At 40.9% G+C, this 26,069-nt stretch overlaps 1 protein-coding gene across 5 annotated transcripts in view; it reads right to left on the minus strand.

The window, feature by feature from the left end:
• The window catches only part of RNF38 (ring finger protein 38), a 100,169-nt gene that overhangs the window by 49,643 nt on the left and 24,457 nt on the right, over positions 1–26,069 (minus strand). For 3 of the 5 annotated variants that reach the window (XM_030467015.1, XM_030467010.1, XM_030467016.1), the window contains exon 2: positions 1,127–1,197. The exons of 1 other annotated variant lie outside the window; for it this stretch is intronic. Coding sequence is in view for 1 of the 4 variants with exons in the window: in XM_030467010.1 (XP_030322870.1) it covers positions 1,127–1,197 (71 nt within the window). In the remaining 3 variants the exon portion in view is untranslated. Of the gene's footprint in view, positions 1–397; positions 448–1,126; positions 1,200–26,069 lie in introns of those variants that run through there. One more of the 5 variants, XM_030467013.1, reaches the window with a different exon arrangement.

Consider the following 26,069-nt stretch of genomic DNA (forward strand, 5'->3'; position numbering starts at 1 on the left):
AGAGAGGAGAGAGGAGAGAGGAGAGAGGAAAAAGGAGAAAAGAAAGAAGAAAGAAGAAAGAAAGAAGAAGGAGGAAAGAAGAAAAAGGAAAGAAGAAAAAAGAAGGAAGAAAGAAGAAAAAAGAAGAAAGAAGCAGAAGAAGCAGCAGAAGCAGAACCAACAGAAGAAGCAGAAGAAGCGGAAGAAGCGGAAGAAGAAGCAGAAGAAGAAAAAGAGGAGGAGGAGGAAGAAGAGGAAGAAGCTCAGCAGGCACAACCCTATGCACAGGCTGTTCTGGCTAGCAATAGTGGAGGAGGCAAAAACCCAAAGCTGTAACCCTAGGAGAGAACCAGCTCCCTGGCCAACCCCCATCAGTACACTGAGCATGACATTGCATGATACAGAATATTCCACTGACTAATTTGCATCTGTTGCTCTGGCTATGCTTCCTCACAGCTTCTTATGCACCTGCACACCAGTAAGACATAGAAAGTTGAAAATCCTTGATTTCTTAGCAGCTACAAAACCATCAGTGTATTATCAGCATTTTTGATGATGGGATGACAAATCCCATACTGAGTCCAAAAGACAGCACTATTCTAGCTACGAAGAAGAATTAGCTCGATCCCGCATGAAAGCAGAAGAAACTTTGAGTACTGACTGCAAGCAAGCTAATCTGAGAATGCACCCAAAAAAGTTTAGGAAAATGCTTGTACACTACTAGAGAAGATGGTATTTTAAGACTGTAGCACTGAACAGGAGCTTCCTATCTGCAAAACTTTAAATTTTTCGCTACTGCAAAAAGGCTTTGAATGCTTAGCTAGCCTCTAGTCTATGAAGTCAGAAGAGACAAGACATCCTATCTTACTGAAAAAATAACAAAAATATTGCTCTTCTTAACTGAGTGTTGGTAAGGCAAATCACAGTATTGAGAATATCAAAGGAATACAAGAAAAAACAAAAAAACAGTATTACTTTTTTTCCCTGAGAGATTAAAAGGTTATTTTAAGATATATCTCTTAATGTGCCAGAAACAGTTAAAAGAGTAACCCTGAAAATTCACTGCTATGCCTGCAAAAAAATAATTGTATAGAAATAAACCCAGTGCATATGCATCTTGTGAAGTAAACATTTTTGTAAGCCTCACCTTGTCACTGTCATCATTACAAATGTGATCTTGATGGATTGAGTGGCATTGAAAGGATGTACCAATGCTACCTACAAAAGAAGGGAGGGAGGGGGAAGAAAAAAAAATCATTAAATGATAACCCAATTCCTGTGAAGGCCAAAAATAAACTTAGCTAACTTTCTTTTTTTCTCCACACACAAATGAGAGTTAGTTACCGAACAGCTATGTCTGACAAGCCATGAATTTAATCCTGATTGCACAGTATGCCAACAATGTATCCACATGTATTTTTCCTACACAGTTAAGAAGTGCAATTAGAGTGAGGTCATCAATCAAAACCGAACATATGCTGTGAAGTACACATGCATACATATGAACATAGCAAAGTTACACATTTCATGTTAAGACTGTGTAGTCTGTCCCATACCCTTTACTACATAAAACTTTCATCACTCTGAGTTGCTACAAAACAGCAGCCTCTTTTCAGTGTTAAGAATAAAAGTGAGTGAAAAAACTCAAGGTCAACACAAAAAAATTTTACTAACACTTGTTTTGTCTGTAGTGAAATTTCTGCCTGCTTAAGGTCCTTCCCTAGGTTTCTTTAACCATAGGAAGAAAAGGACAGAACACCTCTGCAAAGGCTTACCCCCATTCACGAGACTTCTGTGCAAGTAGGGCAAACTAAGGTTTGACTGTACTCATACAGATTCTCAAAACAGCTTTACGTTAAACTTTACAGTGTAAGAGTTACTTTAATGTACTTCTTTTTTCCTTGCTCAGAAAGTACAGCAGAGGTGGAACCACTATTTTTAAATGTATGCTTCCCTATGATGACTTCTTCCTGAAAATACTGAGAAAAAAACCCAAAAACCAAAGAAAAACCCAAAAAAACAAAAAACCAAACCAAACCAAAACCCATCAACAAAAAACCACAAACAAACAACAACAAAAAAACCAACGCGAAATACAACCCCCCCCAAAACCATACCAAAATAGGTAGGAAAATACATTTGTAAAGCTATATAATTTCATGATTTTCATTACCAAAAGATCTACCTGGAACTTTTCTCCACAAGTTTCTTATGGTCCTTCTATTAAAATTTCAAAATATTGGTAGCCTTCTGCTGTAACATTTACAGTAAATTCCATACAAATGTTTGTCATAAAACTTTGAAGTCCACATATTGTTTTGGACCCAGACAGAACAGATCAAAGAAAATAACTGTTTAAGCAGGCAGCCAATCAAAAGCAAAAATCATGACTAATTACTGCAAGCTGCCCCCAAACCCCTCTGTATTTGTTGAAGGGTGGGAAGGAGTTTGTACTGCTTATTGTCACCACTATCTCAGGTGAGAAACAGTGTATTTTATCACTAAAATTGCATTTACCCCCTTGATTTCTGAAATAGAAAGTAAAGAATGGAAGAAAAGGAAAATCCATTTCCTTCTTCACTTCTTTGCATATGGATGCACATGCACACACCCCTCAGACAGACAGGATGTTCTTGAAGAATGCACTGCTGAGCTCCAAGGATTACACTGTCTTGCATTTCAACAAAAATACTTGCTACTACTGTAATTATGCCATGTGAATTCTACTGAAGTTGGTTGTGGTAGATTTCCCTTTTTATCTCAGCTGTTTTACAAAGCACGGAAAAAGCAGTGCTGTACTGCATGGGCACTGCCCTATCAGTCAGCAAGAACATACCGAGCCCTGTCCAGCACATAGCATCTGGATGCTGTTTATTCATAAGCTTGAGCCAATGAACAGCATTTTAAGTTTGATTACACCACTTGAAGACTACCTGCCTTTTGCCACAGCTACTGGGAAACGATTCATGTCACAGCTGCATGCAGATACCATCCTGGCACTTCCCAGTTCCACAGAAGAGGTAATAGTGTTCAGCTTTTCTGTCCAGAAGTTTGATGGCGCACATGCAACCTGAACGCCATCCAATCAGACAAACTTCTACAACAAGTTTATTCAGCCACTTAACATCCTTTTTTTTTTCAAAGCAAAATGTCCCCACCAAATAAAATTTAATTCACAAGAAAATTCCAACATACCATGACCTTACTAAAAGGAACAGAGCATTTGACTTCCTTTCCCTGAAAGGTTCTATTAAAACTTTCATCCCAAAATGTGATACACTTATGATGTCCTTCTTTTCCATAACAGAGTTGTTTTCACACCAAAGAATTCTTAAACCAGTTTTTGATGCTCAAAAGTACATAAAGTTCACAACTAGCATACTTTATTCCACAAGATACATAAATCTCTCAAAATATTCCATAATCTAGGCAATTGGCTCCACATTGGACTGACATACCAAAAAGGCCATTTATTGCTTTCATCCCCACACCGAGACATGGCACCTCTAAGACATGATGTGCAGGAGGGCTACTGCAAGTGACAGATAACTCGATACTGACAGATTGTAATTCAATACTGAGATAGTGATTCATTGTATTTTAGACCTATAATTAGTAGCTTTATAGTTAAATGTAATATTATGCGTTGTAGTATAATGGCAAATTGATTTCATAGCCTACTATTGACTATTTTACTGCTTTACCAACTTCCTCATCTGGTGTTAATTAATTAATAAGCTTCTTAATTGCTTTGAATCAATTATGCCTAAGGTTTCCAGTAACCTGGCGGTGAACTACAATGCCACCAGTAAGAGAGACATGGAACAGTTAAACTATCACCATTATGACCTAGCTGCTGCCTTCTTCTTTTGGATTAACTTCAGCTCCATGTTTTCCCATGAAGAGTGGGAGTTCCTGCACTCCAGATGGACACACAACCCACAGGCTCAACTCCACTGCTACATCCCCTGCACAGCAGTCTCACACAGGGAGAGGCCACTGCTTTGGTGGCCATCCAATTTCACCAGGCAAGGTCCAAATTCTGAAATGATTTCCATGTTTTTAAGTTAGGCTGTGTGGACATCTGAGCCACTTCTACACAAAAGCATCTGAGGGTTCCAACACATAAGAAATACACTTTCCCATGTACCTTATTAGATTTACAGCTAAAGTCAGATATCCAGTACTATATCAGAAGACCTTTCTGCAACTAACAATACAGTATTACTGGATAAGCAAAGGCTTTCAATGAACGTACAGTTTTATTTCCATACAAGATTCATATACATCAACTATACAAACCAGCATGCCTAGGGCAAATAATCAGATTCAGTGAGGCTTCAAGTAAAATGAATATTCCTCCCAACAGTCAAAAAATTCTTGGAATCAAAGGTGTTACAGAATTCATGTTTAAAAATTCTGTTTGTATGCATTGTCAAAATTGTTCCTTCCTCCTTCCTTCCTTCCTTCCTTCCTTCCTTCCTTCCTTCCTTCCTTCCTTCCTTCCTTCCTTCCTTCCTTCCTTCCTTCCTTCCTTCCTTCCTTCCTTCCTTCCTTCCTTCCTTCCTTCCTTCCTTCCTTCCTTCCTTCCTTCCTTCCTTCCTTCCTTCCTTCCTTCCATATCAAACATTCAGATTTCATGTAAGTGCAAAACTAGTATTTTAAATTTTGTATTTTCATATCTTTACAGTGCACACATCATTGTCTGAACAGGAGGAACTAAAGAAGGAGGACTGTGAGAGGGGCAGAACACAAAGGGAGGTGTCTGTTCCCTCCCGTTTCCTGCCCATACTCTATATAAAGTTCGGGAAGCCCAGGCAGCTCCTCCCTTTTTCTTTCCGCTCGCTCCTGGCTGCGCTGCTGCTCCCCTGCGCTTCTTTACCACCAGCTCGACACCTGCTCGTCAGAGCGCCTATCTATCGGGTTGTGTATATAGATATTTGTGTATATTTGTATTTTTTGTTACTTTATTATCCCTTAGGTTATTACCTTTCCCCTCTGCTAGTAAATCTGTACCCAGTTGTTTTCAGTTCCAAACTTAAAGTCTCCAACTTTAAGTCTCCGGTCCTTATTCCTCTTCTATCTTCCCTCTGTGGGGTGGGGGAATAGAGAGAGTAATTCTGTCCTTAGGTTTATGGTGTGCCCAAACTTGTAAGCCGTGAAAACATATAAAAGCAAAGGAAGTTTTCCATAAGGCTACTGACAGCTGTGTGCTTTGCTCTGGGGATCAGCTTTTCCTGCTTATTCAAAGAGCAGTTCAGCAGGAAGTCATCCAGGGTAACATTTTACAGCAGCAATAAACCTTCAGGAAATTAGGTTAAAGCAGAATTTTGATTACACCCATAAACACAATACCACTATTTTAGCAGTTCTCTTAGTACTAAAAATATCAAGAGATGAATCATCAGGATAAGTTAGCAGGTTAAGTCTGTTTTATAAAAGATACGATTAAAAAAAAAAAAAAAAAGAAGCAACTAAATATAGCAGTAAGGTAAAAGCACAATTTGTGTCAAACGAGTTTTTAAGCACAGGGCCAAAAGTAGGAAATCACCTTGTATTCTGAGGACAACCTTGTGTGAGTTGAGACTAAGAAATAATCATCCAAAAGTGATACCATATAGGAAATTCTACACTGTTATTATAGGGCTATTTAAAAAAATACTGTCAAATTTATGCATGTATTAACAGGTGCCAATATACTCCCCAAATGGCATTTTAGTTCTTAGTCAAGGCCTACTTTAAAATTGAAATTTAAAAGCCATTCCTTCATTTGGGTACAATATAACTGTTTATAATCTCATTCCCACATGTTTTTCCACTCCAGAGTAAAACTTTCATCATAATTATCTAAGTATATAATACACATGGCTCAAAACCAGATAATGTTTTAAAGATTGGTTTGATCACAGGATAGAGCCATTCCCATTCTGCTGTCTTTGTATTCTCCTGTCTCTGATCACACAGTTTCTGTCTACCTGATGCAAGTGCCAAGCATTGAAGATTGCCAGTATATCAAGACTAGGAGACTATTTAAAATTTTGCAACAGCTAGTCCTGCATCAGATGACTGCTCGCATAGTACCCATGGGAATTCATTGTGGTTTACATTCAGTAGTGCACAAGATTATTTCAAAATGTAAGACTTATAAATGTAATATTTCAGAATTGTAAAATGGTTTGGGTTTAGGTTTGGTTTTGGGTTTGAAATGACCTTTTAAGATCGCCTCGTTCGGCATCCTTGCAATGGACAGGGACACCTTTCATTAGATCAAGCTGCTCAAAGCACCATCTAACCTGACTTGAACACTCCCAATGATGGCTCATCTACAATTTCTCCACAACAGGGCAACCTCTTCCAATGTTCCTTCACCCTCACTCTATTGAAGATACAAGGAAGAAAGTTTCTGTGTTCCTAAATCTACCCTCCTTCAGTTTAAAACCATTGCCCTTTCTCCTGACACTACAGGCCTTGGTAAAAAGTCTCCATCTTTCTTGTAAGCCCTGTTTATACATTTAAAAGGTTGCAACAAGGTATCCCCAGAGCCTTTTTTCAGTTTCTCAGCCTTTTCTCACCCCGGAGTTCTCCCAGCCTTCTGATAATTTTTGTGGCCCTTGACTTCAGCTTTCAGGAGGATCTGATCCATGATCTTAATAGGCACTGAGGTGAGACAGACTGGATGGTAATTCCTAGGGTCCTTCTTTTTAGAAGGGTATTTGCAAAACAAAGTCAAGAAATAGAAGTGCCTGTGGGATTACTGATAAAAGAAACATGAATCTGAACCATTTTAACTGCTCCATTGAAATGCCATACAGAAATAGTACCTAATACATATCCCAAAATTTGTCTGGGGAAGGGAACAATTTTCCATAAATCTTATTCCCAAAACCATTCTGTATTTCTTAAGAGTTGATCTGCCATGCAGCTGGGGACAAGGTCAGAAGGTTATTCCCACTGCACTTGGCAGTCAGGTACTTGAACCAAATGAACACAAGAATTAGTACCTCCTATTTAAGAAGTCCTCTTCAGATGTTCTCTCATAACAAAACCATTCTGAAGTAGTTTTCTGAGGAACTGACATCTGCAGCTTGAAACATACTACCTACCTCTGCTGCTAGATGCAAAATCTTTTTCTTCCACGCTGCATCTTAGCTGCTGCATTACAGGACTTTTGTGAGACTTAGCTACACAGAAACTGATACTCAGGAGACAAAGACTGAAATTTTAAGACACAGAGATTAAAGATGAGGTATGTTTTACTTTCCATTCTCTTCTCTGGTGCACAGTAAGATTCACAATTCCTAAACTGGCTTCTCTCAAAAACAACCACTTGCAAAGTAATTCACAGGTAGACACTACCTTTTAATCACCTGTCTGAATCACTGGGATCACAGCATGTTTGCAGCAAGAGCTGTAGAGAATGAAAAATAACTGGAAATAAACATACAATCAATAGACCCAGCCCAGGCAGTTTAAGCTATGCTATTATTCTCAGTGAAATCCTCTGAGAGCACGCACAAGCAAAGCTAAGTTAACCAAATTCACAGCTCCATTTTTTCCAGCTATGAAAAACTGTTCGTCCATGCACAGCCTATTTCTGTCTTTGTGTGTTTACAAGGAAGCTTTGAAAAGTATTCAAATGGGTTTCAGAATAAATGCTTAAGATATTATCTTTAAATAAGTTCTAGTGTTAACACTAAACATTCAAGTAAAATTTTAACACTGTGTACATATAATGGAAACAAATGAGATCACATTATTGAATTAATAACCCAGCAATTATACAAACAAAACATAGCTGTAGGAAACACAAATTCCAGCCAAATCCACAAAACCTCTACAGTCTGGGCTGGTACAGATTAAAATGAAATAATGATTTTAAATTAAAAAAGAAACAAAGAAACCAAGCTATAGTATTTCCTCTGGCCAGGAATGCCAAATTCTATTGCCTGTAGTGTGTTTTGACCACAAAGTAATAAATTCTGCCATGTGTGAGGTTATAGTGGCAGCAGCAATTTTTAGCTATAGTACTAGTAATGGGTACAGCTTTTAGCATGTTTCATGAAGCTATTAATTCTGTTTTCAGATTTGTGTTTACTAACCCAGCCTTTTTCCTCTTCTCCTTTTCTTGAGTAGTCTTTAAAGACAAACACTGAAACAAACAAACCCGATACCAACAAACAAACCCAAAGCCAACACATCAAGATTTTGGCAAGAGAGTTATCAGTGGTGGCAAAGGGCAGGTTACTGCAGTGGATGATGTGGGATATTAAGGTTTACACTTTATTCTTTGCACAGCAGTAACAGCAAAGGTGCAAAGGCAATATATGCTCTTTTCAGATAAATTGCTTTTTAACTCACATCTTCTCCAATTGACAAGGGAGAATTTGTCCTACAATTAAGAATTCAGGGACTGCAGTACAAAGTAAAGGACTGAAGAATGACAGGAACCAGAGGCACTTCAGAAGAAACATTACAGACTGAAGGGAAACCTACCCAAAGTGCATTTGCACAAATGTATGCAGCCTGGGAATAGTAAGGAGCTCAGCATCCAGTCACAACACAATGTGATTTGAATAACTGAATGATGGCTGGAATGGCTGGGTTGTAATGGACAGACAGCAGATCTTCAGGAAATGTAAATAAGGAAGGTGAAGATGTGCCTTTATGCAAAAGAGCAATTTGGATATATGGAGCTCTTTCAGCTGGGTGAGAGCTTATGGGTCTGCATCTGAAAATAGACTAATAAGTGTGGCATGATGGCAGAAATGGCTTCCTTACAGACCTCCCAGACAGCTAAAGCACATTAAGCAACTTGCAGATTGCTCTTAATCACAGCCCAATCCTTCTTACAAATCTCCCTGACATCTGTTGGTAAAGCAACAGTTTAGGGAGGAAACACATCAGCAAGGAGATTTCTAGAAAGAGTATCTGGATAGACTAACCTTAGGTGGTGCACACTTAAGAACATCTACTCTTCACTAGCAGGGAAGTACCAATTAAGAATGTAAAAACCACTGGCAACCTCAGTGGTACTGACCATGGCATAGGGAAGTTCAAGATCCTGAGGGCAAAGAGGAAAGGAAGTGGTAGAATACATGGCCTTCAGGAAAACAGACTTGGGGAGTGGTATATGTGAACTCCTTGAAAGCTGCCATTAAAAATAAAGGATAACAAGAAAGCTGGCAGGCCTTGAATACATTCTCCACACAGAAACAGTCCAGCCCTATACTCAGGGAATCAAGCACATGTATCAGGAGACCAGCTTAGCCAATGAAGGAACTCATAATGGAACTTCACTGCATAAAAGCAGCACACAGGAGGTGAAAGCAGCATTCAAGCACAAAGGAGGAATTTAGAAACTTTGCCTGTGCTTGCAGGAATGGCATAAGAGAAGGCAAAGCTCAGCTGCAGGTAAAACCTGCAAGCATCATAAGGATAACAGGAAGAGCTTTTTTTGCTATAAGAATTGTAAAAGATTGAACAAGAACACTTGGGACACTTACTGATTGGAGTAGGTGATCTAGTGATAACAACAGATAAGGCAGGGATATTCAATTTCTTTTTTGTCTTTGTTACCCATCAGCGAGGTCTTACAATGTCTGTTCTTACAGACAGATTCAAGGAGGGAAATGACAGTCTTTAACTGATGATAAACTACAGATTAATTCACACAAGTACATCAATTGTGTACAACTTGTATGCAGCTCTGGAACTCCAAACACAGGGAGGACACGAAGCTGTTGGAGTGAGTTCAGAGGAGGGCCATGAAGATGATCAGAGAGCTGGAGCATCACTCCTACAAGGACAGGCTGAAAAAGTTGAGGTGGTCCAGACTGGAGAGCAGAAGGCTACAGGGAGACCTCACAGCAGCCTTTCAGTACATGAAGGGGGACTATAGGAAAGCTGGTGAGGGACTTTTAGCAAGGAAATGTATCAATAGGACAAGGGGGAATGGTATTAAACTGGAAGAGCATAGATTTGGATTAGACATGAGGAAGAAATTCTTCACTGTGAAGTTGGTGAGACACTAGAAGAGGTTGCCCAGGAAAGCTGTGGATGCTCCATCCCTAGAAATGTTAAAGGCCAGGTTGGATGACAGCTTCTACTCTCCAATTGCCATTTAATCACAAAAGACAATCAAGTTGGTGAAGCTTGAGTTATCCCATTCCTCCTTCACATACCCAGAAGCAGTTTCCAATATTTTTTCCACTCTGACCAATGTAGTCTATTTTTGTCAAAATGAGGAACCCCGTGCTGTTTTCACAGCTCACTGAAGATCCAGTTCATGGAGAGAGAGATATTAATTCTCCAGCCAAGGTGATGGGGATGCTATAAATATTTTATTAGACTTGCATGATCACAGAAGCAAACTTGTCATGCAAATTTTATTTTTTTTTTTTGCTAAGGATATCCCTCAAGACTGTATTACAACTTCCAGGTCAGCACCTTCCACAGTTTCACGGAATCTGTACTGGTACTGTAAGGTTTGTAACTTCTCTTAGTGTACAAGGCAGAGCTCTAACATGACCCTGCTGTGCTTATTTTCAGCCTGCATCTTGAGAAGCAAATGCCTGCTTCTGGCCAGCAGACACTGTGAGTGAAGGAATTCACTCATATCTTTAATTAACTCCAGACAACAGGTGTTAGTTATTCAGTCTTCTGCACTGTTCATCTAGATTACACACCTGAAGTAACAAAAGTGGTTTTAATGACACTCTGGGAATATTTAAAACTTTTTCTTATTAGAAAGTATGAGAGCTTACCACCAGGTATACAACCTGCCCAACATCCCCTTGGGAAGGCTGCTTACTTAACTGCTCTGTAATGAGAACTCCTACAAGCAAAGACTGCTACAATAAACACCCACCTGACCTCATTTGATTTTTAGTTTGTATGGTCTCCAAAGAAAAAATTAACAGTATTTTGAGCTACACAACTACTACTGTCAAGCATACCAAATGGTTAGAGTATTTTGCAAAGTCTCCTGACAGATCCCAGCTTATTCAAATCTCCAAGGATTTTTGTTTTAAATGTGTTTTTTCCCCATCTGCCAATAAAAAGCAAGACTTCTAATTAATTAGGACAATGTATAACTTCTGCCACCACAGTACTCAAAATAATATATAAACCCATGGGATGGTTACCAGTCTCAAGAGAGTCTCATGAGAGTTCACTCAGCTAAGATGTGAGCGACAATCTGAAGTATTTTTCCTGTTTTCTGCTAGATAGAAGATAACAAAAGAGGGTGAAAGCCAAAATGCAAAGGCATTTTGAGGTGCAAACACTGCAGCTGACAGAAAATAAGCCCCCATACATTATTAGAGGGACCCTGTAAGTCAGTTACTGAGGTCAGCTGTTTGGGCAGGTTGAATGCTGAACAGCATCTAAGGCATGGCAACAGAAAGCATGATTTGAGCGTCAGACTTAGAGAAGATTAAGAAAATTTCTGTTTCAGCATGATGTGCCAATGAGTCAAAATCACTTGGTTTTGACAACGCTTCAGTGAGTTCCCTTGGTCTCCCACCACAGCAACTTCTTTCCATCCAGGTTCTCCAGGAGTCTAGACCACAAGAGCTCCAGGATGTGCCTCTGAGACCACCAACAGAATCATCCTGACGCTCCCAGCTATTCACAACCTCTGCAGTAATCAAATCCTCCAGGAAAGCCCAACCTCCTCCCCCTCAACACATCCAGAGCCCTGATGGGAGCAAATGGACACAGTTACTACCATCTAAGTATGTCCCTATTGTCATCCCTGCTTCTGCATGCCTCAGAACTAACCAAACATATACATAAGAACTCTGAAGTGTAGTCATACAAACATTCATAAAATAAAACCCAAACTCTGATGAGTTAGTTAGTAGCAGGATCTGACCAGTTAGAAGGTGAGGACATCTGGGAACAGGAGGGTAGATCAAAGAAAAAGTTTCTGATTAAATTTGGAGAAGTTGTTTTTGTAACAGGCAGGGGAATTTTTGCATGGAGGGCAATGCACTTTCAACTCCTACCTTTAAGTAGGAGGGGTTATTTTAAGAAAAAATATCACATGCAATGAAGAGAGTTCACAAAAACATTCCAACATCTTAAGTAAATTTTACCTCTGGGGAAACTGCACTCATATTCTAAAACTAGATTGGTAGCCCTCTAGATTGTTTGGACAGTCTCCTTCACTCCAACAGAGATTCAGAGTATTAGAAAAGGCCTGTCCTGACACAGAACAGTATCAGAAATACCCTGAATAACACAACACAGAACGGTGTTTTTCACTATCACTTCCTGAGCACTGTGGATATAAGATACTCCAAGACAGACTGCCATTAGAAGAAATGGAGGCTGGATTAGTGAGGAGCAAAAATGTACAAAAATTTGATCTGACTTTAATTCCCTTTAAATATAATAGGATACACAGCACTCCATCTGCAGCACTGGCTTCATAAAGGTGCTGTACTTTGGCATTAATGAGTCACTGCACAGCAGCTGCAGTCCACAAGACTGAGGTTGGCTGCTGGAAATTCCGTGACTTGATAAATGTGTCAGTGGACCTAGCGTGAAAAATAAGGGCACTTGCCATCAGAAACACTAACTGCTACATGCAAATCAAACAGTCCTGCGTGTGATGTGCTGGTGGGCAGGAAAACCTGCCCAGGAAGCAACCATCGAGCGAGCTCAGCCAAGCCCTCAGGCACTGCACTCTTGGTCAGCAGGAGCTCCAGCAGGAGCTTTGCCTATGTCTTCTCAACAGCTTTCAGACCCAGAGTAGCTTTAACAGCCAGTTACCAAACAAAGGGCCTCAGAGAAATAATTTTGTTGGTCTCAGTGCACAAAACAGCCTAAACTGAAGTGATCAGTGGATTTCCATGGCATATAAAAGGTGCTCACCTTATTCAATAAGATCATCGTCACTAAGCCAGGTGAATCTCTAGAACAGAAGACCTTGTAGCTGCTGCAAGGTCTGATGGGATTAATCTTTCTGAAGAACTCTTCTGTGTAGGTACTCTTCTGCCACTGTCCCAGGCTGGCTCTGCATGACTGCCTGGAGTGTATTTCCTTACAAGAGCTCTGGCAACCAGGCTGTCCATGCCATCTCCAGATAGCAAACTGGTGCGCACACTCCACCACCTCTTTGTCCCATGTAATTTTTTATGCTACAACCTAAAAATATTGCATGTAGTATTTCCCAAAAGCTACATGAAGAAGTGATAGAAGTAAAAACTGGCCTACCAGATCTTTTCCTCTTGTATCTCTGGAATGGAATGGGTTTCTTTTTTTAGCAGATCTGATTTTTTAGTACTGAAGGGAGAAAGTTCTTGCAAGGTGAAGTGCTAACTCAGCACTGAATTAAAGAACATTTTTTCCTCAATGATCAGCAATTTACACTGCTGACACATCTGAATGTATGCCTTGGTTAGACCACCTCATCTGTGTGCCACTCCAGAGGCTGAATATGCACTTTCACTTTATAGATTAATAAGAAATACTTCTTTTTCAAAGAGCTAATTTCTTTTTCTTCTTTCCTAAAAGCCACTTTTTGTCACCTATAAAACTAAAGAGCTTTAAGACCTCATATTATAAACTTTGCAAAACTTCACACCCAGATGCCACCTGGTTCTCGACAAAGTGCTTCTGCAATGAAGCCAGCTTTTTTTTTTTTTTTTTCCTGAGCCACCTAAAAGTTTAGGTTTCTGTTGTCCCCAAAGAGTAGTTCTCATTCTCACTGTAGGAAATCTTGCACCACTCCCTCTCTCTCTATGAAGGGGGAGTTTTTCCAGAGGGTTAAAAGTTAGACTACATTTGCCTAATGCTAACCTTTAGATGTACTATGCTCTTCAGCAACAGAAAAAGTTAATAGGATGACAAAGACAGCCATTCAAATGAAAGCATACCTCTCACCTTCCTTTCACCTCACATGTTACATTAAGAAAACAGTATTTCTGGTCTGTGAAAAAATAGTCAATTTTTAGCTTAATTCCAAATTAGACCAGAAGTTGACATTCTGGGGGAAAAAAAAGTTTAAAGTTGTAACCCAATACATGACATGACAAGTACAAATGCTTTAACAGAAATGTGTACTTACTTCAGTTTTCCATCTCCTTCAAAGGGCTTATTATGGGAAGATGCCTTCCACATCTGCCATTAAAATAAGGTGTACAGTTAGAGGCAGAAGGAAGTAATCTTCTGCAAGAGGGCTTCCAACTAAAAAGCAGAACTTGGGATGCTTTACTTAAACCTACCTTCATCTACAGCCTTTAACTGGAACAGAACAGTATTTAATTTTCAACTTCTAAAGGTAGTTAAAAATGATTCCTGGTCAAGTGTTTCTCTTTAAAATGCCTCAAAACTCACCTCAAAGTATGAGAAGAGACAGCACTTCTGGAAGAAAGAGAACATTTTTGGAGGTATGAACTTCCTGTTTCATGCTTCAGAGCAAAATGTTGGCAGTCCTTTTAAATGTGGAAGAAATGATCCATTATGATTGCTGATTAGGTTGGAAACAAGTCTTTGCTTTGAAAAAGGCTAAAGCATCACATAATAGTTGAGGATGGAGGGGGAGGGACCTCTAGAGGTCATCTTGGCCAACCACCCTGTTCAAGCAGCTCCAGCTAGAGCAGGTTGCCCAGGATGACACCCAGACAGCTTCTGAATGCCTCAAAGGTGAGAGACTTCCCAATCTCCCTGGGTGACCTATGCCAAAGCTCAGTCACTTTTGCAGTCTCCTGATGTTCAGAAGGAACCTCCTGTGTTTCAGTTTGTGCTCATTGCCTTTCCTCCTAAACCCCACAACCCAAGTTGTCTCAACTGATAGTAATACAATTACATTTTCCTCCAAATTTCAACTGTTTTGGCCACCTACCAAACTAGTATGTAACCCACAAATGAGGTTAGAGAACATAATGTACTGTACACTTGCTTTAGGCTATACTGAGAATATAATGAAGAAGAAAATGTAACTACTCCAAAACCTCAGTACTGTTTGCCTATTGGAGAAGAATAAAGAAAATACAACTGTTTTCTCTTTCAGTTGGCATTGAATATACAGTCACATTTTTTAAAAAAGCAGAAGTTTATAAAATGTTTCTTTTTTCTGCTCAATCTAGTCTTAGTGCAGTTCAACAAAACAACTGGTAATAACTATGCTTGGTAATAACTATGGCTTAATTCTTCTTACTTTCTCAAAAAAAAAAAAAAAGCCTAATTTGGGAAAAATCTGCTGACCTTACTGAGTAAAAGTTGTGAATCCACAATCTTAAGCATGCAGGATCTCCTAAGTTTGGCATGCATGTGACAGAAATTCTAAGGGCTACAAGCTTGAACAACCATTGTTCAACAGAACTTGGAAACTTTATTCCACATTATGTTCCCTTATTTTTAATTTGGTGATTTCTCTTAAGTTTTAGGTAAGAGCATCACAGTTACCAAGTGAAGGACTCTATGTATGCTTGCATGCAAAATAAAATGTGGTGCAATGCCAATGCTGTAACCAACATAAATAAGGTATTTACATATTCAAATCCTCTTCTTGAAGTGTCATAAAACCTGTGGCACAAATTATTTTTATTAAGGAAATTCATTACAGCACTGCTGATTATCTGTGTTCTTGTCTTAAGAAGGCATAATCCAACATAGTGATCAAATACAGGGACTAACAACTACTAGGAAAAAGCAAATTAAGCTTTCTGGATTAAAAATCATTCTCTTCCAAAAAGTTCTACATCTTGGTGGGCTCCTGAATCAAAGATTCTGTTTCTCATGAACTTAGAGGTTCTATTAATTTCAGTCATAAAACCTGAAGATACTATATTCTATGAGGAGTAAAATGATTACGGGCTGACGCTGATCAAAGAAGGGCGGCAAGTGCTGTTTCTTGCACAACTGTTTGCTAGTTCAGACTGAGAAAACTTTATTGTGATGACACGTATGGGTGACAGAGAACTTAACCTGGCCTTCATTTTTATTAGTAGGCAAAATGAAGAAAGAATTCAAAGACATTTTGAGTTCAGTGCAAATTTTGCTTGCAGTCAAAGAACTCTCTGCACTCTCCAAATTACCACATTTCATAAGGAAATGAAGAAACAGAGAACTAAATTGTGCAACCTTTCCAGATCTAGTATGCTTTCCAAATAATTCCCTACACTGAAAAACATGTACAAATAATGAGAGCAATTGTTAGATGAAGTTAATAGGCACCTGTATATTTAAATATGATATTTGCCTGGTTTTCAGTGCAGCGTATTCATGGGAGACATCAACCTACACAAAGTCTACAGCCTGAGGCTAGGCTAGCTGAGGTTTATCAAATTCACTGTGAAGCTTTAACAGTTCATTTACAAAGAAGGCTTGAAATTTACATTCATTTCCAGCAAGGTTTGAAAAGTTAAGAGTAAGCTAGTTGAAGCAACACGCTCATGACACACTCTAATTGCACATGAATGTGCAATTCTCTCTCCTTCATCACCCTTCACGGAGAGAGGTGTGATGATTCTACGAGCACTGAATTTGTGGCCATGACTCAAACCTGGTAGACACCATGGAGACTTGCAGCAAAAATTATCAGGACATGAAACAATAATGAAAAAAACGGCGCCTTTCAGATTAGAGTGGAGTTAACTAAGAGAAACCACACTTAAGCCTGAAAACTTTTACGTGATGAAAGTAAGTAGAGAACAAATACTGACTACTTCTCTCAGGATAACTGTCATCACTATGAAGTTTTACAGTTGAGTACTGATTTTACTACACAATCCCTCTCTCAGTTGTGGAATTTTTTGCCAAAGGATGCCATAGACAGCTGAGGATCAAAAGTGACAATAGACAAAGAGGTCACAATCTGTTACCAGTTAACAAAACCTGGAAGCACAGATTAAGAAAAAGATCCTTCACTGCTTCTTTTGTCCCTAAGCTTCTCCTAAAGCATCCACTAGTTGGTACTCATTGAAATGAAAGACTATCAAAGAAGGATCTGGCTCAAGAACTCACGGTCTTTCACTCTGACACAAATAGAGAGAACAGATAAAAACTCACTCCTCTACAGCCACAGCCATCGCAGTCCAAAAGTAAAGCAACAACTTGACACACTCTGTTTTAAACTCTTCTCATTCAAAGTCAATTCCCAACATCAAACTACTTATCTTCCTAGGGTACTTTGACAACTTGAGCACTCTTTAGAAAAGACATGACACTTTTGCAGTCAGGATGATCTGCTTCTGCTTATAATACCCTCCAGTGTCAACAGTGCACTTGTTACAAGAACATTCTGAAACACAGGATTGTTATCAAGGAAGAAGGAGCAAGAACTTCCAATAATGTCTAAGCCACCTGGACTACCCTCTGAAATCCACTGAAGGTACTGTTACCATTACTAATTACCATTACAGTAGAGGAGATGGGTTACTTACAGATGCTACAGAGAAATGAGGCAGCCCTCAGCCTGCTCACCAAAATGCAGAATCCACTGGTTCTTGCTTCCTAACAGGTGAAACAATAACACAGATCAAAGTAAGAAGTGAGAATATAATTTAGTACATAAGGCCTGAAGAAAGTCCTCTGCCAAACTCACCAGATGCTGTAAAGGGGATTTATTTTTTCATTATCTTTTATGGCTACCAGAAGAGGCCACAAAATACCTGTGGGGAGATACAGGGGAGAAACTAGACCTGGGGTTAGAAAGACATATTCCTCAACTGCAGACAGCCTTTCAATGGAATATAGAATTAAGTCTCCCTTGTGCACAACCAACAAACTTTGATAGTGGAGACTGCAACCTGCGCTTTTCTCCAACTACTGGCATACTCAGTTTACTCAAAATATTAACTCTACAGAGTGCCAGCACCCAGAAGAGTTCTGTTCCCACTGGAAATCCTGAGTAACTGGCAAGTTGATGTCCCTTTTTTATTATCTCTTTTAGCCAACATGAAGACTGAGAAACAAGATCAGTTGCATCAAGTTTTCTGCTCCTAGATAGTCCGTTAGAGCAGAAGTAATCAGACGCTTACCCATTAAGAAGCCTTAAATGGAATGCTGAAGTATTTGACAGCCCTGTTTTGGAAGGAGAAAGAAACACAGAATCATGTATTTTATTTCTTTTTTTTTTTCCAAGACAATTCTAAAGATGTTTCTATGCATATCAAAATTGGGTGCTCCATGTGGAATGCAATGAACAAAGCATATTGTGAGGTATGTTACTTCCATAAAGTTCTGCTTTGTACCTGTGAGAAACTATTTGCATACAGAGAGAGCCTACCTTACTCTACTCTCTGCACCTTTAATAAACCCTCTTAAGATACATGGGAAGTTGTCTTTTTTCTAAACATTTTTCACACCTGCTAATTTAAAAGCTGATCAACTGCCAAGAAAGTTGAGGCCAAATGGCAAACCTGTGTCCCATCAATTCCTCTATGAGGGGAGTGGGTGGAAGAAAGCAAGTGCATGTACATCACAGAATCCTCAGCACTGTCTCTAGGTGTACCAAGAAAAAGAGGGTCATTAGGGGCATTGAGCATGGTTTTATAAAGGGGAAGTCATGCTGAACCAACCTGATAGCTTTTTATGAAGACACAACCAGGTGGACAGATAATGGCAGTGTAGTTGCTGCCATTTATCTAGATTTGTGTAAAGCATTTAAACACCATCTCTGACAGCATCCTCACAGCTAAACTAAGAGAATGTGGTCTGGAAGATCAGGGTAGTGAGGTGGATCATGAACTGGTTAAAGGGAAGAAGTCAGAGAGTTGTGGTCAATGGGGCAGAGTTGAGTTGGAGGCCTGTATCAAGCGGAGTCCCTCATGGGTCGGTACTGGGACCAGTACTGCTCAACATATTCAGCAATGACCTGGATGAGGAAACAAAGTGCACTGTGCAAGTTTGCTGATGACACAGACCTGGGAGGAGTGGCTGACACACCAGAACGCTGTGCTGCCATTCAGAGGGACCTGGACAGGCTGGAGAGTTGGGCAGGGAGAAATTTAATTAAATACAACAGGGATAAGTGTAGAGTCTTACATGTAGGACAGAACAACTCCAGTTGAGGACTGATCTGTCCTGAGCAGCACAGAGGAAAGGGACCTGGTATACCAGGTATACCACCCAGGTGGACAGGATGACCATGAGTCAGCAATGTGCCCTTGTGGCCAAGAAGGCCAATGGCATCCTGGGGTGCCTTAGGAGGGAGGTGGTTAGTGGTGTGAGAGGTTCTCCTCCCCTCTGCTCTGCCCTGGTGAGGCCACATCTGCAATACTGTGTCCAGTTCTGGGCCCCTCAGTTCCAGAAGGACGGGGAACTGCTTGAAAGAGTCCAATGCAGAGCCACAAAGATGATTAAGGGAGTGGAACATCTCCCTTCTGAGGGAGCTGGATCTCCTTAGCATACTGAAGAGGAGACCAAGGGGTGAACTCATTGATGTACTTCAAGGAACAAGTTTTGAAAGCACAGGAGCAGGCTGTCCCAGTGTGCCGAAAGGCGAGCCGGCAGGGAAGACGACCGGCCTGGCTGAATTGGGAGACTCTGAAAGAAATTAGGGTTAAGAGGAGGGCCTACCAATTATGGAAAAAAGGGCTAACTACTGAGGAGGAATTAAGGAATATTGTTAAGTCTTGTCGAAAGAAAATCAGAGAGACAAAGGCACAACGTGAACGGAATCTCGCCACCTCTGTGAAGGATAACAAAAAGTCCTACAGATACATCAGCAGCAAAAGAAGGGGCAAGGAAAACATTCATCCTTTACTGGACACGAGTGGGAATATGGTTGTCAAAGATGAAGAAAAGGCTGAGGTATTTAACACCTTCTTTACCTCAGTTTTCAGCAGAAAGACAGGTTACCCTGAAGATGGATGTCTTCTGGAGCTCATAGAAAGTGACCAGAATCTAAACAGCCCCCCTGTAATCCTGAAGGACACAGTCAGTGACCTACTGAGATGCTTGGATCCCCACAAGTCTATGGGACCAGATGGGAGCCACCCAAGGGTGATGAGGGAGCTGGCAGAAGAGCTTGCCAAGCCTCTCTCTATCATCTACCAACAGTCCTGGCTCACTGGGGACATCCCAGATGATTGGAAGTTGGCGAATGTCACGCCAATCCACAAAAAGGGCCGGAAAGAGGACCCAGGAAACTACAGGCCCGTCAGCCTGACCTCAGTGCTTGGCAGGGTCATGGAACAGATCATCCTCAGTGCAATCACACAGCACCTGCAGGATGGGCAAGGGATCAGACCCAGCCAGCATGGGTTTAGGAAGGGCAGGTCATGCCTGACCAACCTGATCTCCTTTTATGATCAGGTGACCTGCCTGGTGGATGAGGGGAAGGCTGTGGATGTGGTCTACCTGGACTTCAGCAAGGCCTTTGACACCGTCTCCCACAGCATCCTCCTGAAAAAACTATCAGCCCGTGGCTTGGACAGGAGCACCCTGGTGCTGGGTTAGGAACTGGCTGGAGGGCCAGGCCCAGAGAGTGGTGCTGAATGGGGCTGCATCCAGTTGGCAGCCGGTCACTAGTGGTGTCCCCCAGGGATCAGTGTTGGGCCCGGTTCTGTTCAATATCTTCATTGATGATCTAGATGAGGGGATTGAGTCCATCATCAGCAAATTCGCAGACGACACCAAGCTGGGGGGAAGTGTCGATCAACTGGAAGGCAGGAGGGCTCTGCAGAGGGACCTGGACAGACTGGAGAGATGGGCTGATTCCAATGGGATGAGGTTTAACACGGCCAAGTGCCAGGTCCTGCACTTTGGCCACAACAACCCCATGCAGCACTACAGAGAGTTGTAGTCAATGGGGCAGAATCTGGTTGGAGGTGTGTGACTAGTGGAGTCCCTCAGGGGTCGGTACTGGGACCGGTGTTGTTCAATATCTTCATCAACGACTTGGATGAGGGTATAGAGTGTACCCTCAGCAAGTTTGCTGATGACACTAAGCTGGGAGGAGTGGCTGACACACCGGAAGGCCGTGCTGCCATTCAGAGAGACTTAGACAGGCTGGAGAGTTGGGCAGAGAGAAACATGATGAAGTTCAACAAGGGGAAGTGTAGAGTTTTGCATTTAGGGAAGAACAACACAATGTCCCAGTATAGGTTGGGGGCTGACCTGCTGGAGAGCAGTGTCGGTGAAAGAGACCTGGGGGTCCTGGTAGACAAGAGGATGACCATGAGCCAGCAATGTGCCCTTGTGGCCAAGAAGGCCAATGGCATCCTGGGGTGCATTAGAAAGGGTGTGGTTAGTAGGTCAAGAGAGGTTCTCCTCCCCCTCTATTCTGCATTGGTGAGGCCGCACCTGGAGTATTGTGTCCAGTTCTGGGCCCCTCAGTTCAAGAAGGACAGGGAAGTGCTTGAAAGAGTCCAGCGCAGAGCTACTAAGATGATTAAGGGAGTGGAACATCTCCCTTATGAGGAAAGGCTGAGGGAGCTGGGTCTCTTTAGTTTGGAGAAAAGGAGACTGAGGGGTGACCTCATCAATGTTTTCAAATATGTAAGGAGTGAGTGTCAGGGAGATGGAGTTAGGCTTTTCTCAGTGATGACCAGTGATAGGACAAGGGGTAATGGGTGTAAATTGGAGCACAGGAGGTTCAAGTTGAATATTCGAAAAAATTTTTTTACTGTAAGGGTGACAGAGCCCTGGAACAGGCTGCCCAGGGGGGTCGTGGAGTCTCCTTCACTGGAGACATTCAAAACCCGTCTGGACACGTTCCTATGTGATGTACTCTAGGTGGCCCTGCTCTGGCAGGGGGGGTTGGACTAGATGATCTTTCGAGGTCCCTTCTAACCCCTATGATTCTATGATTCTATGATTCTACAGGCTGGGGACAGAGTGGTTGGAGAGCAGCCAGGCAGAAAGGGACCTTGGAGTCTGGATTGACAGGAAGCTGAACATGAGCCAGCAGTGTGCCCAGGTGGCCAAGAAAGCCAATGGCATCCTGGCCTGTATCCGGAACAGCGTCGCCAGCAGGTCCAAGGAAGTGATTCTGCCCCTATACTCAGCCCTGGTGAGGCCACACCTCGAGTACTGTGTCCAGTTCTGGGCCCCCCAGTTCAGGAAGGATATCGAGGTCCTGGAGCAGGTCCAAAGGAGGGCAACCAGGCTGGTGAAGGGACTCGAGCACAGACCCTATGAGGAGAGGCTGAGAGAGCTGGGGCTGTTCAGCCTGGAGAAGAGGAGGCTCAGGGGAGACCTCATCGCTCTCTACAACTACCTGAAAGGAGGTTGTAACTGGGTGGACGTTGGTCTCTTTTGCCAGATGACTTTCAACAAGACAAGAGGGCATGGTCTTAAGTTGTGCCAGGGGAAGTTTAGGTTAGATATTATAAAGAATTTCTTTATGGAGAGAGTGATCTGGCATTGGAATGGGCTGCTCAGTGATGTAGTGGATTCTCCATCCCTGGAGATATTTAAAAAGAGACTGGATGTGGCACTCAGTGCCATAGTCTAGCAACCGCAACGGTGGTTCAAGGGTTGGACTCGATGATCTCTGAGGTCCCTTCCAACCCAGCCAATTCTATGATTCTATGATATGATTCTATGTATGTAAAAAGTGAGTGTCCAGAGGACAGAGACAGTGATCACATCTTCTCAGTGGTGTCCAACAACATGACTAGGGGTGACAGGTACAAGTTAGACCATGGGAGGTTCCACATAAATATAAGAAAAAGCTTTTTCACTGTGATGGTGACAGAACACTGGAACAGGCTGCCCAGTGATGTGGTGGAATATCTTACTCTGGAGACATTCAAAACCCACCTGGACATGTTGCTGAGTGACCTACACTAGATGATTCTTCTCTATCATGGAGTTGGGACTTGATGGTATCTTGCGGTCCCTTACAACCCCTAACACTCTGTGATTCTGTAATCGAGGCATAAATATGTGTATAGGAGATGAGTGCACCAACTTCTGTATTTTCTAGCAAGCTTCTCACACTTTGTTTTGTCTGTTTCCTAACGGATGCAATGCAAGATGTGTGACTTTCTGAAAAATAACGGAAAGCTTCTAGCTTCATTCCAAGGTCATCTTTACACATAAACCACTTGAGTCAGGGTTTTGCGTCAAAAAGAGTAGTGTAATGACAGAAAATTGCTAAAACAAAAAGAAAAAGAAAAGAAAGGATCCTGTTCAATCTGACACATTTTCACTAGGCAGAACAAATCTTTCAGAACAGAACCTCCTCATTGGACAAAAACAAAAAGGGAGGGAGAGCACAGTGTTCATCTGGACACAATACAAAATATCAAATATATGTCCAAAGATCAAATTTTATGTCGAACTGAAGTCTGCAATATTCTTTAAACAAATATCTAAAGTACTAGCTCACTGATTTCACCTTTACAGAGAAAAAAAATCTCATCTGTGAGTAGCCAAAGTTTTTGGAAATACTGTAACTGTTTTGAAATTCCATCTGAATTGTTTAAATGGCTCTAAAGCAGAATCACATTACAAATGAGAAATGAACTTCACGAAATGGCTGCATTACTGTAGCTTGCACAACATTCATTTCAACCTCTCTGTATATTATGACAGTTATGAAAAACATCGCATTTTCTCCTGCATTTCTAACTCAGTTACATGGGACACTCAGCATAGACAAGGATCATTCACAATTTTCCTTCTTTTTCATCTTTCAAAGCACACACTTAAGTGAAAGCTGCTTGCTTCCCAGCTTTGATAATACTGTTCTCATTTATCTCGGTTACAGTCACATAGGCCCAAAGTTCTGCAAAACTAGATCCAAGCTCACAGAAGGTATCTAGAAAAGGAAAAATTACAAAGCTCCTGCAAAAAGGTTAGCTTATATGATATTTCTGCTTGGCATTATATAGCAGAGTAAGGGACAGAATTTGGTTTGCCATAGCAGTTCCTGCCTTATAATTAAGCAGACCATTTCCTCCTGGAATGCTCTGTCCCATTCACTGCTTACTTTCCCACACTAAATAAAGAAGTGTTCTTACAGTGTACATGCTCTTGAGATACAATCCCAATTCTTTCCACAAGCAGTATCTGTTGTCCACTCAGGACATAAAACTGAACCGCAGATTCAAAAGTAATCACAGAAAGGCATCATCAGAAAAAATACTGATCAGAAGGCTACAAAGCAGGTTCAAAATTCTGGATGTATCCCAGGCTAACTCCAAATATAGCACTTCAAACACACCTTTAGTTTCTTGCTTTTTAAGCAAAAACAGTCCAAAAGTTTCACTCTGAAGTCTGAGGACAACACATGCATTCTGCTGCACAGGGACCTCAGCAAAGTGATGTGGCTTTCAGCCTCCCATACATTTTCTAGGGAACACTTAGCAATTGAGCAGCCAGAAGCAACTGGGACCAGCTAACAGAAGAGAAGAACAAAAGAGAGTAAAACCTTCAGAAGTACATGCTAGGCAGCTAATTGTGTTCCTAAACCAAACTTTGGAAAGACAGCCTTACCTAGTGGCTACAGGAAAGTCTGGTCCTTCTGCCAAAACCTAACCACAGCTCCCTGCAGGACCAGGTGGTGTTAATAAAACAGCTCCTTCAGCCCAAGAAATTAATAAAAAAAACTAATGCTGCTTTACTAGCTTTTACGCAGTCAGACTTACAAGCTATGCAGACTGTGTACTCTGTGGCCAGCGGGCCAGCCACCAGCATCAATCTGTATGAGCACATGTGAGCATACTCAAACTTTCACTTGGAGGGTAAAAACTCTCATACTAATACGTCCACCCACTACTGGTTTCAGCAGGTGAGATGCTACAGTTGTAAGAACATATATATAATAAGGACTGGCAGTGAGGGGTGTTTTTCTTAAAGTGTCAGCACAATGTGCCTGTGGAGTCTCAAAGTTTGCAAAACATTCAGGAGGTAGCCCTCTACTTTGAAACTCTGTAAGAAACTCTCATGAGATCTGTCAAAACATCAGCTGGGGGAAAAGCTTACGTACCACAGGAGAATGAAGCAGTCCACTGCTCTGTATTAAAGACCAGAAACTAAACTTTTAGCTTCCAAACATTTTTAGATTGTTATCAGAATGTTTCTGTCACAACAAAAATTATTATACTTAAAAATTGCTCAGATAAGTTAAACAAAAACTGCCCTGAACTGAAAGTGTATATGCAGTAAAATGGGCAGAAAAACAATCTGCAATGTTGTAGTCAAATTTGACCTAAATCTTGAGAGAAAGAAATAATAACTTCTGTGAACTTCTGTGTCTTAGCACACCAACCACAGAACACATGCAGAGGATCCAATATATAACTTTGTTGTAATGAGCTTTACATGGCACAAATCCAAGATATTCTGCACCTTGCTATCTTAAAGCCCTTCAAAGATTAAGACACCATCACATCTTACAGTTTCTGATTTAACTGATAACTGTTTCCTGACTTCAAGGGAAAAATCACAAGAACTGATCCCTAAAGCTTTCTGCTGAAGAAACACTGGCTACCTAGATAGTTACAGTTGATGCAGTTTTCCTTCAATGATATATAAATTAAAATTTAGAAGTAAATTAAGTAAATAAACTCTTAAGAAACACTCAGAGTGGAAAGAAAACAGGCATCTAAGAAAGACCTATTAGTGGGCACAACTTCAAAACACTCAATAGTTCAAGAAGAACCATAATTAACAAAGCACTTGGCTACTTCTTTAAGTGCTAATTATGAAATCTAACACAAAACCACAATATGTAGTTCCAGTTTATTTTCAAGGAATGTATAACAGGAGTTTAACTACACCACTGAAATTGATTAATGATGCTCAACTGAAAAGAAACACAATTTGAAATGAAAATTTTCAAAAGGACCTTTTTACCCTTCTCTTTTACCACTCCTTTCGACTTTGTCTTTGAAATTCTTTGCTTCTGTTCTTAGCATCTTTCTGAATTTCCCACAAATAACCTCTTCCTAAATTCTTCAGAATTCTTCTGCTTCAGCAGAAGTTGCCACCACAAAGAACAAATGCTTTTATCATGAACACCTTCTGCAAAGCTGCATCTCATTATATTGCAAATTCTGACCCTGTTGACCAGACTGAAGTAACACATTTAATACATAACACTGTTTGAAATTTTATTCCCTGGAGACCTTTTCAGTCCCATTAAAATCACATTTTGAGTTCTCATAGAAGGGAAAGAGAATGCA

This window comes from Calypte anna, chromosome Z (genome assembly GCF_003957555.1).
Source record: "Calypte anna isolate BGI_N300 chromosome Z, bCalAnn1_v1.p, whole genome shotgun sequence".
Lineage (NCBI taxonomy): Eukaryota > Metazoa > Chordata > Aves > Apodiformes > Trochilidae > Calypte > Calypte anna.